A 19,510-nucleotide genomic window follows, 5' to 3' on the forward strand; every position below is an offset into this window, starting at 1 on the left:
TTGTGCACCCCCTCGCTCTTGCCGACCCCCAATTTTATAACTTGCGCACGGAAATAAAATCGGGCATACATGTGTGTGCGCCGGGTAGCGCGTGCACATGTACGCCCACGCGCACCTTTTACAATCTACACCTAAGTGCGTAGCAGACATTTCCTCTCCTTAAAAGATAAGGGCTTGGAACTGGCAGCATCCTTTTTTCTCAGATTTCCCTGGAAATGTTTCGTAACTGCATTTGGAAACTTATTTTAAACAAGAATGCTGAGAAAGGTCCCGAAGACTCGGTTTCATTGCTGAAGTAGAACTAGTAGTGGGGGATGGTCTTTAATATAGAAGGAAACCCGGGTAACTCTCTTTTCTTTAATGATTTGTTGTTATTGTGATGCTGTTTTCTTCTAACTCCCCTGAATTATAAGGCATAGGATTGTTGTCATTTACTTTACTTTTGATAGCAAATATTACTTGTAATTATATGCTACACCAATTGTATTTCTTTATCATATTGTAATTAAATAAGAATTCCATTAAAGATATAATTTAAAAAAAATATTTTTTTGCAGAAATAAAATGAATGATTTTTTAATCCAGTTGTCCTTTATAATTTTCTATTAATGAATTGTTACCATTAGTGGATTTTCTCCATTGCTGGAATTATTGTATGTTGAAATGAGTGGCCATTAAGGGAAAATCATCCATCTAATGCTGAAAATACAGTCTTTGCTATGCTTTAGATTTATTTTCTTAAATTAAGATGTGTACTTTAGAATATATTTATAAAAATGATTCTAACGTTTTATTACTATATACACCAGACGTTATTTTGAGCACAGGAAAATAACAATGCAGCTATGAGATACCTAAAATAAAACATGACCTGATCACATCTTTTATTTGTGGCTGGGTAGTCTGGCTCTGGTTCTTTTGTTTCCGCAGAATCAGAACCTGTCTCTACTGATTTAGGATTCCATGAGCATTCATTTGCAACTATCAAAGGTGTTTCCCCTTATTTTATGATCAAGGAAACTCCGCGGATGTCCGAGTTTATCAGGAGGAATAGCGGTCACTAATCGATGCAAAATGAAATAGACCACCTTACCTAAAAAAATCACAAAAAATTGAAGACGCTAAGATTTTTTAAATGCCCACCATACTAGGCGTCATCGAGAGTGAAAGACACGTTTCTGCTCTGCCTTATTTATAATCAGGCGTCATTTTGAAATGTCTTTACCAAAGCGATAAAGTATAAATATTTTTTAGATATTTTTATGCAAGTAAAAACAGGAGTTTACTAATTGCAAGTTGAAACAGAAGTTTTTCTTAATTGCAGAATGAATGAGTTGCATCAAAATAATAGGAAATCAACTTATCTTATCCACTTGAAGCCGAGTCTGAAAAGGCATGAGAAGTAGCAGCTTCTCTTCCACGAAGCAGGACCTCTTTATGCAGGAGAAATAAGATGTGGACGAGGGGTTACCAATGTCTCCGCCGCTCTACGTTGATGCCAGTAGTGATGCCCGACACGGGTCCGTGTTTCGGACAGAAGTCCTTCTTCATGGGGCTCAAAAGATGCGTCTGAACAAAATATCACTTTGAATAAAACCGAATAAAAACATTTCAATAAGAATAAAGGAGTAAGGGGGCTTACTTCGATGTGTAAGCCTGTTCTTAGGTCAACCGCGTTTGTATCCGGCTATACAGACCGGAAGTGAGCGAAACCCGACACCTTTTACACCAACCCATAGTCAATTAAAAAATGGCGTCAGAATGAAAAGGAAAAAGCCTTCATAGAAGAGAGGACCAGTCCACTGCGATGTGATATTTTGTTCAGACGCATCTTTTGAGCCCCATGAAGAAGGACTTCTGTCCGAAACACGGACCCGTGTCGGGCATCACTACTGGCATCAACGTATAGCGGCGGAGACATTGGTAACCCCTCGTCCACATCTTATTGCTCCTGCATAAAGAGGTCCTGCTTCGTGGAAGAGAAGCTGCTACTTCTCATGCTTTTCCAGACTCGGCTTCAAGTGGATAAGATAAGTTGATTTCCTATTATTTTGATGCAACTCATTCATTCTGCAATTAAGAAAAACTTCTGTTTCTACTTGCAATTAGTAAACTCCTGTTTTTACTTGCATAAAAATATCTAAAAAATATTTATACTTTATCGCTTTGGTGAAGACATTTCAAAATGACGCCTGATTATAAATAAGGCAGAGCAGAAAAGTGTCTTTCACTCTCGATGACGCCTAGTATGATGGTCATTTAACAAATCTTAGTATGGCTAATTTTCTGTGATATTTTTGAGGTAAGGTGGTTTATTTCATTTTGCATCCCCTTATTTTATAACACTTCAACTAGCCTAGACATTGTAATTGGAGTTCTTGGCCAGCGGGGCCACCGTCCGGGTTCTCTCCAGAATGTTGTACATGTGCATACCGAGTCTAGCCACTAGATGTCACCTTTGCGCAACAACTGAGACTACTTCCCTGGACTATGAACCCTGCTTGCATGACCAAGTCTTCAAAACTCTTCTCACAGGAAGCTTAGATTTGCACTTGAGCGGGTACTTGCTTAATGATATTCTACGCTCTCTTCAGTTTTCAGGTTTTTTTCATTTGTAAATAGAAACCAGAGCTGTTCTTGGTAACTTTTGGTGTTCTGAGTTTGTAAAACAAAACAAGTGCTTGTTGCAACCAGGTTTAAAAGCCTTATTTCCAGTGGAACAAACTTTCTTCTGGCTGAACTCTACCAGGGCTGATGGCCTGTTCCACCCGAGGCTATCTTTTTAAAGCAGAAGGGTGGATACTCCAGTGTTTTCCCGAGAAGCTTCCTGATTCTCTTCCAACCCTTCCCAGCAACTTGTCTTTTTATCATAGCAATGTACAAGGTATTTTCGGTTGCACAGGCTCTCTAGCCATCTTTATTTTTCATCACACTGGGTCAGAATGAGTTCAAGTTCGGCACCTAGGCAAACACTTTAATAGGTATGAGATTTTTTTTCTTTGAGCTCTTATTTCAATGTGTGCATAATATATCAATGGTTTCCGACATTCACTTAGCCATAAACAATCAGGTTCATCCATTTCATTATGGGCCGGATTTTCAAAGGGTTACGCGCGCTGGGCCTATTTTCAAAAGGCCCGGCGACGCGCGTAAAGGCCCGGGATGTGTATAAGTCCCGGGGCTTTACTAAAGGGGCGGGAAGGGGGCATGGCAGGTGGTCCGGGGGCAGGGTCTGAGGCTCCCAGCACAGCGGCCATTTGTCGCCGTGCTGGGGATCGCGTGCCGGCAGTCAGCTGGCGTGCAACTTACTTCATCCCTAGGGCTGAAGTAAGTTTTAAAACAAGAAACAAAAAAAGAAAAAGGTAGGGGGGAAAGGGCGGGAGAAATAGGGGAAGGGAAGGTGGGGTGGGGGGTAGGGAATGGAGAAGGCAGCGTGGCTCGGCGCACGCAAGGGGTGCACTATTGTGCACCCCTTGCGTGCGCTGACCCCTGATTTTATAACTTGCGCGTGCCTGCTCATGCAAGTTATAAAAACGGGTGTACATGTGTGCGTGCCAGGTAGCGCGCGCACCTTTTAAAATCTACCCCTAATTGTAACTGCTGAATGATTAGTGCCACTACCAACCACTTGATATCACTGTTCCTTTGCGCTAAACATTATTTACATGTTATGGTTAGCCTTTCCTCATAAGGCAGCCATTCTTTAGCATTTGAAGAGAGACTGCAATGTAAAATAGCAAGCATTGGTGCTGATCTTTAACAACACAGCAACCTAGAAGATGATGGTAGAGAGTGGACAACTGGTCCATCCAGTCTGCCCAGTTATTCTTGCCCACACTACTAAGGATGTATCCCAGCTGCCAGACATAACTGTGTGAGCATGAGTAAGGTCTCTATTTATCCAGAACAGTTTGGTAGGTCATCTTCCATATTGGTACTCCACTATCATGGGCAAAGGAGCAATGCATGATTCCCCACGTGGCTCACGCCCAGCACCATTGCTGTCCCATAATTGATTTTCTATTACATCCATATACACAGGAGAAAATGATGGAGTTGTTTTGTAAATCTGGGCCGATAGAACAGAGGGAAGGGGCTTATGGGTATGGTGCAGATCTAAAAGTCAGAAATTGCTGGGGGCTAGTCCCCTCTCATTCTCTAGGAGAAACTGAACAAGTCATTTTATCTCTGTGCCTCAGGAGAAACATTGGTAAACAAAAATAGGAGTCAGATTTAAAAAGTGGGCAAAAAATTGCAACTTATTCCTCCAAAAAAGCCCTGACAATATTTCTGCACATGCAATTCAATTTTGATTTGAGTCAAATTTGAGGTTTGTGCAAAACTCACACAAATTACAATCTCTTTACATAGAAAATTAATAAAAACCTGCAAGAATCGTGCAAATCCTTTTCTTGCAAATTCAAAATAGTTCATATTTTGTCCAAGATGTACAGCTGGTGCTAAACAGAATCTTGAGCACAAATCCGACCTGGTGATTGCACAGCCTGTTGTGTTTTCAGGATATTCACAATGAATATGCATGAGAAGGATTTCAATGTATGTCTTACAGTGGCTATCCTTATAACCAGCTTCTCTGAGGGATTCCCAGCATGGGTTTTGGAACGATCGCACCAGCTTATTAAATATGTAGGAAAAATGCTTTGGGAGTTTTCGACAACCCTAAAACTTGGCCCTAAACTGGATGACTGAAAAGCCCATTAGAATGTATTCAAATTAAGTCATTTTAGTATTTGCATATCTTTATTTTTCCACTTATATGTTTGCCATCTGGTTTCTACACACAAGGGTTCAGATGAAGATTTGGAAACAGTTGTGGTTTACTGGTCTTACTCCGCAGGATTTTGGGGATGGTATTTGTACGAGCACAGCCTTCCTCCCTCCAACTGTGGCTTCTTGCGCAGTAGTAGGTGGCGGTGTCTTCTGTTGTTGTGCCGGTAATTTGTAACTGGATCTCATTTTTGGAATTGTCTCTGGTGATGGTTGATCTGCTTTGGAGAGTTGTCGCGTAATGTGTGCTTCCACCAGTTTCTATCATTGATAACCACTCCAGTCCCTTCCTGGGAGGCTGCCGGACCCAGCTCCACCAGTAGCCAGTCAAGGGAGTGGAGAGTTTACAGCTCAGTCTGATAGTCTCGCTGGGCTTCACAATCCCAGGACCGGATTCCTTCAATGTCACTTGGGAATGGACACCTTTAAAGGAAAGGGAATCATCATTTAAAGTGTCACATGCAATTATTTCCTGCAGACAAGAAAATGTGCGCTGTAAACAATACTTACAGAGGAGGACCATAAACAGAAGAGGAAAAATGAACAAAGACATCGTATTATTAACAAAGTAATGAGAATAACTCCGAACCAGCCTTGCTGCTTGGGGACTGTTTAGAAAGCAGACTATGCTGTGGCATCTATTTACAGAGGAGACGGGCAGCATTTGCATGGCTTATGCAAAACATAGAGCTGATAAGAAGAAGTGGCAAGGTAATTCGCATTACGAGTTCCATGGAGACAGAAACAAGTCTCTGGGACCACACAGATTATATTATCATTGCTTCTATAGAATTACAGCATTCTTGGGAAGGTAATTAAAACCCTGCTAGATATGTGCGATATGATCAAACTAATTGTGAGTGGTGTAAAAGAAAGGGGAAACATATGGGGGTTAAAATTCCTTTCACAAAGAGAGCGGAAAAATTATGGTCGTTCTTTTTTTTTTTTCAAACAGCCCCGAGCTCTTCCACCACCCTCTTCCCCCTGCAGCCTCCAAGTAAAGTCTGCAGCTCCATCATCTCCGCTCTCCAGTTAAGCTCGGTAGTCCTTCCATCACCTGCAGGTAATATCCGCTGCCCCACCCTCCTCTGACCCCGGATGACGGAGTAGTTCTCTTCCGGCTGAGGCTGCACCTCCAGGCTCTGAGCTCTGTGAAGCACTTGTTGGGTAAACCTAGAGCTGCAGATGGACGCCCAGCAGCTTGGTGCCCCATTAAACACGCTAGAGAACTATATAATCTTCTCTAGAAATCACATGATCTTTGGCAGTCTATTATCAAAACCCAACCTCTAGCCTATATTAGGCTCCGTACATGTTAATTATGTTATTACCCCCATATATCTTAATCCAAGTTAATTCGACCTGTTCATTGTAAGACATTTACTTGTCATTGTTGTTATTGTTTAAAATGTAAACCGAATTGATCAGTAATTCTGTTATTGGAAAGTCGGTATAGAAAAATGCTAAATAAATAAATAAATTAAAGTGTGGGTAATCTTGTGGGACCTGGAACTGCAGCATCAGATCATGGTCTCCTCTTGCATGGAGGTTGGGAGGGAAGGTGTAACTAAGATGACTTGTAAGTACTCAGACTGCATCATACAGGACCCCGAGCCTCCTGCTTGCAGACCCCTGGTCTAGTATTGCTAAGAGCACCAGAATGTACCTTGCAGTCTGTGAGGTAGGTTCCCCTTCCTTGTGCACAGAGGAAGCAATACCACAGACCATCCTGTTTGTCAGTCATTCTAGAAGTCCCGGAGACGGAGTCTGAAATAAAGGTACTAAAGATAATTTCTCTCAGCTAGAATCTTGGGAGAACTGTTTTCTTTCACATTGAACTTCCCTTTATAAGAATAAAAAACTCTCTCTCTCTCTCTTTCAGTCTTTCTTTCTTTATATCCACCCATCTTAAAAAAAGTACCTTGTTATATTTCTGTATTTTTTTAACTTTTATATCCCTCAGCCATAAATCCAAAGAAGAAAACCTAACTGGAGGACTCATTTGTAAAATCAAGATATGGGTTCTTTCTTCTGATGATGGAAAGGCAGGGACAAATGAGTGGATTAAATTGATCTTCCCTGGTAAAAGTTCTGCTGGCTTACTACCAGGAACCAAAGAAGACTGCCACCTAATGGTGGCATAAGGAACTGCCTCTAACCATTTACAGTGCATCCATTTCTAACAAATGAAGAAGTTCCTTAGAAGAAATGAATGAATGGCGAATCCCTGAAATGCTTCTTAACTACATTGACAAAATAAGAAAACCTACAGTAAGTGGGCATGACAGGACTGGTACAGGAGTATTTGGTGCCTTAGATGAACATTCAATCATGCACCACACCCCACTAACTTATTTATTAGTGGCTGCACCAGCACAGTGCTTTCTTCTTTGGCAGTATTGGTTCTCTCCCTCTGGCCCTTGTGTTGGTGCAATTTTACTGCCCCCCCCCCCCCAATGTTACATAAGAACATAAGACTTATACTGGGTCAGACCAAAGGACCATCACGCCCAGTATCTTGTTTCCATCAGTGACCAATCCAGGTTCAAAGTATCTGGCAGGATCCCACGGGGTTCTTATTTGTAAGTGCATTTGAATGAAATTAACTTTAAGCTGAGAAGCTATTTTGAAACAAGAGTTATATTCTCTGATTTAATATTTTCTTTTCTATAAAAATGTTAGTATTTTAATTTTAGCCTCTCACAAGTACAACATACAGTTAAAAAGATACACATATAAGGGCAGATTTTCAAAGGGGTACACACGTACCCCCCAAATCCCTGCCCAAAGCTCCCCCTGCACGTGCCGAGCCTATGTTGAATAGGCTCGGTGGCTTGCGCAAGCCCTGGGACGCGCATAAGTCCCAGGATTTTGCTAGAAGGGGCATGTCGGGGGGGGGCGTGTGTCGGGGGCGATGTTCGGGGGCATTCTGGGGAGACATTTCTGGGGGGGCATGGTGCCAGCCCGGGGGCATTCTGGGGGTGTGGCTGAGGCCTCCGGACCAGCCCCCCGGGTTGGGTGATGGCACGCCAGCAGCCCACGATGCACTTTTCAAACAAAGTTAGGGGGGTTTAGATAGGGCTGGGGGAATGGGTTAGGGAGGGGAAGGGAGGGGAAGGTGCGGGTGGGTGGGGGTGGAAGGAAAGTTCCCTCCGAGGCCGTTCCGATTTTGAAGCGGCCTCGGAGGGAACAGAGGCAGGCTGCACAGCTTGGTGTGTGCAGGCTGCCGATTTTTGTGCAGCCTTACGCACGCTGACCCCAGATTTTAAAAGATACGCGCGGGCATACTTTTTAAAAATCTGCCCCATAGGGTATCTGAGGTGTTGTTACTGGTATTTTAAAATGCATTGCCAGAGTCAAACTGCATGCTTTTTAAAAATAAAGAAAAATATAATTATATTTTCCGTATGTGTTTTTTGGGGCCATTATGCATGGAAAAAAATATTTTCTTTACAAAATGCCTTTCCCACAAATTCATATATAAATAAAGTTTGTCAAATATGTCACACCCTTTCTGAACTTCCTAAATTAGAGAGTAAATGCAAAAATGCATTGGTAACCAAAGCAAAGTAAGAGAATGGTTTTCAAGGCTGTACTATCAACTCGGATTTTATAAGCAGTAATTCTATTGTACAAAAAATAATGCTCAGATAGTAAATCTCATTGCTTTGCTTTCTGTGCACCTGGTGTTTACCACTTATTCTCACAGTACTTACAATCATGTGATGTGTTTATCCTTGTGAAAACTGTGAGTCCACTAGAGGCCTGACCTCTCAATACATCTTCAGCCAGAGAAGTCAGAAGTAATTGCATTACAAAGGTTATAGGGTTCCACTTGCCAGCACACACAAGTGTGCTATCAATAAGTTCTTTATGAGATGAGTTAAGAGAGGAAAGGGCTCAATATGAAATCTTAGCATAGATCTATTTAGTTCTGCTCATAAGCCTATTCTTTTGTTGATCAAAGTGAGTTAAGTTTTCCTTGGATTGTTCTTGATTACAATATTTATACATTAATATTATCACTTGAATAGCATTTAAATGGAAGAAAAAAAAAGCAGAAGGATCACTGAAAGCAAAGCAATGAGATTTACTATCTGAGCATTATATTTTTTGTACAATAGAATTACTGCTTATAAAATCTGAGTTGATAGTACAGCCTTGAAAACCATTCTCTTACTTTGCTTTGGTTACCAATGCATTTTTGCATTTACTCTCTAATTTAGGAAGTTCAGAAAGGGTGTGACATATTTGACAAACTTTATTTATATATGAATTTGTGGGAAAGGCATTTTGTAAAGAAAATATTTTTTTCGTGCATAATGGCCCCAAAAACACATAAGGAAAATATAATTATATTTTTTAAAAGCATGAGGTTTGACTCTGGCAATGCAGTTTAAAATCCCAGTAACAACACCTCAGACACCCTATATGTGTATCTTTTTAACTGTATGTTGCACTTATGAGAGAGGCTAAAATTAAAATTCTAACATTTTTATAGAAAAGAAATATTAAATCAGAGAATATAACTCTTGTTTCAAAATAGCTTCTCAACTTAAAGTTAATTTCATTCAAATGCACTTACAAATAAGACATAAGAAATTGCCATGCTGGGTCAGACCAAGGGTCCATCAAGCCCAGCATCCTGCTTCCAACAGTGGCCAATCCAGGCTACAAGTATCTGGCCAGTATCCAAACACTAAGAAGATCCCATGCTACTGATGCAATTAATAGCAGTGGCTATTCCCTAAGTCAACTTGATTAATAGCAGTTCATGGACTTCTCCAAGAACTTATCTACCAGTGGCCTCATTTGCCTCTTCTTTCCTATTTGTATATTCATTGAGGAGGAACCAGCAGCAGGGGAGGAGTAAGACAGGCACTGGTGAGGCTGCTGGTGAGTAAGTGACTGTATGAGAGCATGAAGCCTGCCTGGGTTGTGTGTGTGAGAGCATGAGTGCATCACTGGCAAAGCTATTCCACCTGTTTACCAAATTAATATCATTCCTGATCATCCTTTTATTACTGTACAGCATGCTATACTTCTAAAGCATTAATTTTCTCTTAGAAATGCAATTCCCCTTCATTGCAATACCTTTGTTACCGTAATATTTTTTAACTGTTTGTTAAAGTTACTGTTCTAATTTAGTTATAATATGGTTTGAATTCAGTTCCTTGTAAAGCCTTTTACGCTGCATTCATGTTCTTTGTAAACCGATGTGATGTTCCTAACGAATGTCAGTCTATAAAAAACATTAAATAAATCAATCCTAATTTCTCCATTTAAAAAAGTTAATTTCATTCAATCGCACTTACAAGTAACCATCTTCTGACTTCCTTAGGGAAGCTCTGGAAATCATCTCTCCGCCCCCTAATCATGGCAGCAGATTCCCCAGGACTTGGAACTATTGCCCCAAACCTGCGGTTTCCCCTCCGCTAGACCCCCCCTCACTTCCTTCATCCTGGGAACTCCGAGGTAATAAGGCAGTAACAGGGAATCGCCCAGACTGCCCAGCAAGCTCTTCAGGGTAGGAACTGCTGCTCCGTGCAGTGAAAATGTTCTGCTCCTTCACTGCCTGCGCTTGTGCAGGGAGGAAGATGATTCAGGGCCTGGGCCGGTGGGTCCCCTGTGTCTACCGGCTCGGAGCATAGGCGGCCAGCAGGGATTTCATATAAGGGCAAGGAGGGATCCGAGGGATGGGCTAGGGTGGGGGTCGGCCACTGGCCGCCAGGTACTCATTTTTCAGGAAGGCGGAATGGGGGCAGGACACCTTGTGAAGGTGGAAGGATTTGGGAGGGCTGGGACATGGCTACAAGGCATTACAAGAATTCATTGTTTCTTTTGTTTCATGGGATGTTGTCTTGAGAAGCCGCGGGGCAGGGGGTGAAGGGGTTGTACTGGGTTGTACTGGGTTATTCCAAGGCCTTTGGAGAGTAGTTTGGCACATTGGAGACGGGCCAGGTTAGGGCACTACCGACCCTGTAAAATTTCTCTCCCTCCTATAGCATGGTACATAGTGTGATAAAGTGTTTTTCCAGGATAAACACTGAGTTTCATGCATTATACCTTTAGCATAGTTACATAAATATACCCCTTAGATTGTAAGCACTCCGAGGAGAGAAAAATAATTACTGAATGTAACTCACCTTGCGCTACCGCTGAGAAGGCCTGAGCTTAATCTAAATGAAATGAAATATTCAGGACTTGAGTTTCACATATCTGTTGTTACTTTGAATAATGCTAATTATTAGAGATGTGAATCGTGTCCTCGATCGTCTTAACGATCGATTTCAGCTGGGAGGGGGAGGGAATCGTATTGTTGTCGTTTGGGTGTTTAAAGTATAGTGAAAATCGTGAAAATCGTGAGCCGGCACACTAAAACCCCCTGAACCCCCCCCAAATGCCTTAAATTACCTGGGGGTCCAGCAGCGGTCCGGAACGGTCTCCTGCAATTGAATCGTGTTGTCTTCAGCCGGCGCCATTTTTCAAAATGGCGGCGGCCATAGACCAACACGATTCGACTGCAGGAGGTCATTCCGGACCCCCGCTGGACTTTTGGCAAGTCTTGTGGGGGTCAGGAGGCCCCCCCAAGCTGGCCAAAAGTCCCTGGGGGTCCAGCGGGGGTCCGGAAAACGATCTCCTGCCGCGAATCATTTTCCGTACGGAAAATGGCGCCGGCAGGAGATCGACTGCAGGAGGTCGTTCAGCGGGGGGACCGGAACCCCGCTGAATGACCTCCTGCAGTCGATCTCCTGCCAGCGCCATTTTCCGTACGGAAAACGATTCGCGGCAGGAGATCGTTTTCTGGACCCCCGCTGGACCCCCAGGGACTTTTGGCCAGCTTGGGGGGGCCTCCTGACCCCCACAAGACTTGCCAAAAGTCCAGCGGGGGTCCGGAATGACCTCCTGCAGTCGAATCGTGTTGGTCTATGGCCGCCGCCATTTTGAAAAATGGCGCCGGCTGAAGACAACACGATTCAATTGCAGGAGGCCGTTCCGGACCGCTGCCGTTCCGGACCACCGCTGGACCCCCAGGTAATTTAAGGCATTTGGGGGGGGTTGGGGGTGGGTTTTAGGGGGTTTTAGTGTGCCGGTTTTCCTGCCCTCCCCCTTCCCCCGATTTACAATTTTTTGACGATAAATCGGGGGAATTGGTATTGTATCGTGGCCCTAATGATTTTTGATGATGTAAAATATATCGGACGATATTTTAAATCGTGAAAACGATTCACATCCCTACTAATTATTAATATGTTTCATATTAACACTTGAATCTAAAAACATTTATTAACACTACAACCAAGAACTGCTTTTACAAGCTGCAGGTAATCAAAAGAATGAAACCACTCTTACACTTTCACGACTTCAGAACAGTCCTACAATCAGTAATATTCTCCAAGATAGATTATTGCAACTCTATCTTACTAGGCCTCCCGTCCTCATCCATCAAACCACTCCAGATGCTCCAGAATGCGGCAGCCAGAATCTTGACTAATTCCAGAAGAAGAGACCACATCTCTCCCATTCTAATAAATCTTCACTGGCTGCCAATACACTACAGAATCCTCCACAAGTCATTCACTATCATCCATAAATCCATCCACTCCCTAGCCCCCCTCAACCTCCAAATCCCCCTCAGACTTCATTCATCATCCAGACCCATCAGAGAAGCATACAAAGGTTCACTGACTGTTCCTCCAATTAAAGCGACACACCATATCACACTCAGAGACCGGGCCTTCTTTACAGCGGGCCCTGCTCTTTGGAATTCCTTACCACCTGAGCTCAGACTTGAACCTTGCCTGCTGACGTTCAGAAAAAGGCTTAAGACTTGGCTATTTAAACAAGCCTTTCCCCAGTCTAATATCCAAGGAGCGATCCTACGACACGTGAACCCTACAGATTCTAACACCCATTGAGACTCAACGGGACAATGTAAATGCTAACCACAAAGAGACATTACTGCATAATGTAAATAATCTACCTCTGTAAAGTTTATATTTATTACTATCTATTCTTATTCTCCTTCATTCCCCAGTTTAATGACCTTGTTATATTGTAACTTTTTGCTTCTTCTGCACTGGTTAAATGAACAAAGTTTTCACTCCCCTGTTATCTGTAAACCGGCATGATATGATTGTATCATGAATGCCGATATAGAAAAGCCTTAAATAAATAAATAAAATAAATATTAAGAACTTTTTAAATTAAGATGCCTTTATTACCTCTTGGTGGGAACACAGGGACGTTAGAAAAGTTGGTTTATTACAGGTGGCCCCTACAGTACTAGAGCTCAGAATTGACTATATCAGTGGGGTAATAGAGCAAATGGAGAAAGAGTTGGCAAAATCTCTACCACTTGGTCGTGTTTTGTGGATGTACGCTGTAAATATTCTGGGGGTTTTAAATTGAGGAAACAGATTTCATAGAGTGAAAGATCTCAAGGGAAAGGTCTAGGTTGTTTTTCGCACGGAGACTCCGAGGAATACACTGTTCTCTGCCCGGTTTTTATTCACTTCATGTCTCCTAGCTGCCTGCGATGCTGTCTGGGGAATTTTTTTTCTTTGCCTGAACAGAAAGAAAGGGCCGCAGTATCTGTACGAGTTCCTCCTTCCCTCCTCACACTGTGTCTCCCTGTGTCGCACAGTAATAGGTGCCGCTGTCTTCAGCTTTCGCGTCTCTCATTTCCAAGAAGTATTCGTTCTTGGCGTCGTCTTTGGAGATAGTTAATCGGCTCTGGAGGGAGGGGCTGTAGCCTGTGCTTCCGCTGAAAAGTATAGCTCCCAACCACTCCAGTGCTTTCCCGGGAGGCTGCCGGACCCAGCTCCACCAGTAGCCGCTACCAATACTGAAACCGGTGACCTTACAGGAGAGTCTGAGAGTGTCCGAGGGCTTCACCACTCCCGGACCGGATTCCCTCAGGGTAATTTGGGAAAGGACACCTAGAGGAAGGGGAACAATTCGTTACTGCCTAACCTAACCCCAAAGCAAAGAGCATTTTCCTGCATTTCTCAGAAATACTTACATGAAGGGCAGGCCAGCAGAAAAAGTAAAATAAACAGAGATTTCATGTCTTGATCCCGGGAATCGGAACTGTATCGGGTAACTGTGCCCCCCTGAGAAGAGGCTACTGCTGAAAGGAGACCCTGGAGCAGCAATTTAAACCGGAAGCAGCGCCCTCTCATTTGCATGAAACCAGGAGAGGGCAGAAATGTCTTTAAAACGGAGGGGCCGGCCGGTTCCTAAGCCTTCTCCCTCCTATAGACATCACATACTGACCTCACACCGGGCGGGGCCTCTGTCAGAGCACCCTCTCTCCCTCCTATAGACATCACATACTGACCTCACACCGGGCGGGGCCTCTGTCAGAGCACCCTCTCTCCCTCCTATAGACATCACATACTGACCTCACACCGGGCGGGGCCTCTGTCAGAGCAGCCTCTCTCCCTCCTATAGACATCACATACTGACCTCACACCGGGCGGGGCCTCTGTCAGAGCAGCCTCTCTCCCTCCTATAGACATCACATACTGACCTCACACCGGGCGGGGCCTCTGTCAGAGCACCCTCTCTCCCTCCTATAGACATCACATACTGACCTCACACCGGGCGGGGGCCTCTGTCAGAGCAGCCTCTCTCCCTCCTATAGACATCACATACTGACCTCACACCGGGCGGGGCCTCTGTCAGAGCACCCTCTCTCCCTCCTATAGACATCACATACTGACCTCACACCGGGCGGGGCCTCTGTCAGAGCACCCTCTCTCCCTCCTATAGACATCACATACTGACCTCACACCGGGCGGGGCCTCTGTCAGAGCAGCCTCTCTCCCTCCTATAGACATCACATACTGACCTCACACCGGGCGGGGCCTCTGTCAGAGCAGCCTCTCTCCCTCCTATAGACATCACATACTGACCTCACACCGGGCGGGGCCTCTGTCAGAGCACCCTCTCTCCCTCCTATAGACATCACATACTGACCTCACACCGGGCGGGGCCTCTGTCAGAGCACCCTCTCTCCCTCCTATAGACATCACATACTGACCTCACACCGGGCGGGGCCTCTGTCAGAGCACCCTCTCTCCCTCCTATAGACATCACATACTGACCTCACACCGGGCGGGCCCTCTGTCAGAGCACCATCGCTCCCTCCCTCCCTCCCTTCCCTGGATTATGATGATTATGCCGCCTTCCTTTTGTGCAAGATCGGGTTTTAGTAAATCTGTGATACATGGTCTTGGATGGCTCAAGCAGATTAGATATTTTTGTTGTTGTAAAACCTTGCATTTTTCAGGAAGGTCATGCACTGCGGTTTAATTTCAATTTAAATTTGCAGAAATGTACTCAATTAAATGAATTAGCAATAAACATATTTTCTTTGTGAGTGTTCTTTCACTCAGCAGTTTTTCGCTTCCTATCATTCTAATGTTCTGTCTTTGGCGGATTCATTTTGAAACAAGCTGAGGTAAACAGAAAAAGGGGGAATTTTTCCATTTGCTTTATTAACACAATAATTATCTGTTGAGGACAGTGATTATAGAGGGCTTTGTGCATGATATGAATTTTTGTGTATTTTCCTTAACATAGATCCAATGATCTGTAAATTGATCTATACTTCTATCATGGCAGAACAGTTTTTACTTTAATTACTTCTGATTGCTCCTATGGCTAAAAGATTTCGAATCCCTCTAAAATATTCTGCTATTCTGAATGAGATCAATTGATAATCATTTAAGAAAAAGATAAAACAGACTGAGATTTTCCCTACCTTACCCCCGCAAAAAATAAAAATCCTGAAGGAACACTGTCATTAATGGAGTGAGGATGCCCTCTTCAGATCAAATTGCATTTTAAAACTATTTCCTTCCTATGCTTTAGGTTTCCTTCAAATTTCCATTTCTATATACTGAGATGGTTTTTACTAATAAATACCTTGCAATAAAAAAAAAGTGTCAAGAAATTCAGTACACAATGTTCAAAGTGTAGGTGGCCTATTCAAGACGAAGAGCACTTTTAGTTTGCTCCAAATCTGCTTTTGAAAACAGAGTCAGTCTTGCTAATAAACAACTTTTCTGCAAAAGAAATGTCAAGAAATTCAATGTATATTGACACCACTGATAAAGGGATATCATGGGAACCGGCTCTATGGGATTTGGTAGAGTTTCTCAATCAGTCTTAAGCATCCACAACTAAATAATTCCTCAGTGTTACATTGCCCAAGCAAACATGGTTATGATTTAATTATAAGAAGCTGAATAGGGTTTCCATTTCAATTTAGCTCAGAAAAGAAACTGTAGGTGTTCTGAGTTCTGACGCAAACACTGGATTTTACTGAAGGAGCTTCTGCCTGCATGCCAGCAGGACTACACTCTGGGAGTCTGGGCAATGTAAACACACAGCTACAAATACTGGGATTGTACCTGGGAACTTGAACTCAGGAGCTTATTCACCATATAAATACCCTCACACACACTCTGACTCTCTATATCCGGGTTCCAGGCATTTCTGACAGGTTTATTTAAGCGCTAAGAGGCTGGAACTGAGAAAAATTAAAATCAGATCTCTCTCTCTCCCCAAAGGGGGAAAAAGCACTAATGTGGATTTTATATTAAAAAAAAATGTTTCTTTATTCGTATACAATACACAGAAAATTGAGCAAAAACTAATATATTACACTATGTTAGCAACATGGTCGCATACATGATAATAAATAATATCTTAATACCTATACAAAAATACAGCATGAAAACAAGGGTCAAAATAGCATGACACTACAGCAAAAGGCGAATTTTAGTGGCGCTTCATTATTTATAGCTTAACAAATGCTTATTGTTCCCAAATATGGGTATAGCACATATGACTTCATTAGACATAAAAAAACTCCTTAGTCACAAACAGAAAACACCAATACATAAAGATGCAAAAAGATAACTTCATTAGATGCATAAAGATGACTTCATTAGATATAAAAACAGCAATACATAAAGCTGCATTCCACCAATTACACAAGATTAACAAACTGCGGTCTTTGATAATGGAAGGGTCTGTGCTCAGAGGTTTGCAACGTTTCCCGCTGGAGCAACGTGAGACGCGTTGATAGTTGCATTGGACGCCCAGATCTAATTTGTTCTATTTTGCACTACATACAATAGGAATATTTTCACCGGCCTATTAGTTTTTCTATGAAAAGTAGGTTTGCTACCATACAAATTGTGAAGCATTTATTAAATGAGTGTAATCAAGCCTCTTCAGGTCACATTCCCAGGCGTGACCACCTATTGATATACTGTTCAGCAGTTTCTGAAATCAGGGAATAACATGTGAGATGCTTATGGTGTCTCTTATACCAGGGTTCCCCCCGAGGAAGCCTTCACCAGCGAAACAAAGGCCTTGTTGGGCTTTTCACCTTTCTACCTGGGACACGATACACTTTATTGTATATGAATAAAGAGAGTTTTTGTAAAATATAAAATCCACATTAGTGCTTGTTGCCCCCTTTGGGAACTTTTTTTCCCTGTGTATTCAGCACAGCACTTTATATATTACATATATTGCCCAATTGTTTTACATATAAATATGTCTGTATGTCTATGTGTGTGTGTATGCAGCAGAGCTTACATTTCCAAGATCAGTCTGCTCTGTCACATCCAGGAAGCCTTCTCTCCTCTCCTCCAGCTGTTATCAGTCAGTTCTGTCCCTTTACCAGTTATACTTTAGCAGTATATCTGAAACTCTGTTATGAGAAATGATTGCAGTGTTCCCACAACACAGTCCAAGCTGCCTCTGGTAATTCCGATCCCCTCTCATCAGATTCAGAAAGGGTGTAACATCTTTGACAAACTTTATTTATATACGAATTTGTGGGAAAGTTACTGTTCTAATTTAGTTCTAATATGGTTTGAATTCAGTTCCTTGAAAAGCCTTTTACGCTGCATTCATGTTCTTTGTAAACCTATGTGATGTTCCTAACGAATGTCAGTCTATAAAAACCAGTAAATAAATCAATCCTAATTTCTCAATTTAAAAAAGGTAATTTAATTTAATTTAAGATTCCTCAATTTTCCGCGTAAAGTAGGGGAAGACTCTTTGATTACCTTAAAAAAAGTTTCTTGTTGAGCAACTCGGTTTTTCTGAGGATAGAGCTCCAACTATAAATAATTGCAGTTTTCTCCCCCCTTCAAGAAATATGGCGAGACCAGAATTATTCCAGGGAAACTTGTCTAATTTTCTGGAGGATTCCTCCTTGGAAGTAATAAACTGGGGTACATTGCTAGTGACCTTTTATTCCTTTTTGGATGTTAACTCTGTTATGAAGAAATATTTTAGCAAATACCCGGTAAAATTTCATGATAAGGATGTAAAAATCTTTCCTGACTTGGCTGTTACCACCCAGCAAAGGCGTAAAGCCTTTTTGAATTTTCAACAAGAGGTTCTTTCATTGGGTTTTTCTTTTACCCTCCGCTTTCCATGTAAGTGTATTATCAAAAAACAAGAAGTTACATATTTATTTTTCATCCCAGACCAATTAAAGAATTTCTTAATTCAAAATAGGATGCCTACCTCATCCCCATTATCCATCTAAATGATAAATACTGGGTATAGAATAAGTAAGAATCAATCATGAAATTTTTCCTGTTATTCCCCTTTAAAAAGATAATTATCAAGGAATAGAAACCCTCCATTTGATTGATATTAATGGTTTAATTTTCAATGTATAACAATGTAAATTCAGTGAATTTCTTTTTATAAATAACCATGTATTCTGAATACAAATAATATGATTGTATCTATTATTTGAAAAGTTATAAATAAAGAATTAAAAAAAAAAAAAGTTAATTTCATTCAATCGCACTTACAAGTAACCATCTTCTGACTTCCTTAGGGAAGCTCTGGAAATCATCTCTCCGCCCCCTAATCATGGCAGCAGATTCCCCAGGACTTGGAACTATTGCCCAAAACCTGCGGTTTCCCCTCCGCTAGACCCCCCCTCACTTCCTTCATCCTGGGAACTCCGAGGTAATAAGGCAGTAACAGGGAATCGCCCAGGCTGCCCAGCAAGCTCTTCAGGGTAGGAACTGCTGCTCCGTGCAGTGAAAATGTTCTGCTCCTTCACTGCCTGCGCTTGTGCAGGGAGGAAGATGATTCAGGACCTCGGCCGGTGGGTCCCCTGTGTCTACCGGCTCGGAGCATAGGCGGCCAGCAGGGATTTCATATAAGGGAAGGAGGGATCCGGGGGTTGAGCGAGGGTGGGGGTAGAAGGATTTGGGAGGGCTGGGACATGGCTACAGGCATTACAAGAATTCATTGTTTCTTTTGTTTCATGGGATGTTGTCTTGAGAAGCCGCGGGGCAGGGGGTGAAGGGGTTGTACTGGGTTATTCCAAGGCCTTTGGAGAGTAGTTTGGCACATTGGGGACGGGCCAGGTTAGGGCGCTACCGACCCTGTAACATTTCATCCCGGAGCATCAGGAGGTGCAGCCCAATGCTCTGGCAGAAAAGTTAGCGACCCCTTTTGTTTTTATAGCTAACTTTTCAGGAATGAACTCGGCTTGCATTTTTTTTCCTAATTAATATTACCTGGTAATTCATTTGCATTGAATGACCTAGGCATGAGCTGCTTGGCATGCAATTTGCAAAATGTATGCATGCAAATCAGATGCAAAGCAGCTCATCTTAATACGGGCATGTTTTGGGGGTACAATATTGGCAATATTGAGAAT

The 19,510-nt window shown here is 42.5% G+C and overlaps 1 protein-coding gene and 2 gene segments (V, D, J or C); all 3 read right to left on the reverse strand.

Annotated features, from left to right (window-relative positions):
- The window catches only part of LOC115078499, a 167,127-nt gene that overhangs the window by 102,663 nt on the left and 44,954 nt on the right, over positions 1-19,510 (reverse strand). The window lies entirely within an intron of this gene.
- Positions 4,772-5,475, reverse strand: LOC115078817. The segment is given in 2 exon segments: positions 4,772-5,211; positions 5,299-5,475. Coding segments are annotated over 2 exon segments (576 nt in total).
- On the reverse strand, positions 13,019-13,939 carry LOC115078822. The segment is given in 2 exon segments: positions 13,019-13,730; positions 13,814-13,939. Coding segments are annotated over 2 exon segments (369 nt in total).

The sequence above is a fragment of the Rhinatrema bivittatum genome, chromosome 16, assembly GCF_901001135.1.
Source record: "Rhinatrema bivittatum chromosome 16, aRhiBiv1.1, whole genome shotgun sequence".
NCBI classification, from domain to species: Eukaryota; Metazoa; Chordata; class Amphibia; order Gymnophiona; family Rhinatrematidae; genus Rhinatrema; species Rhinatrema bivittatum.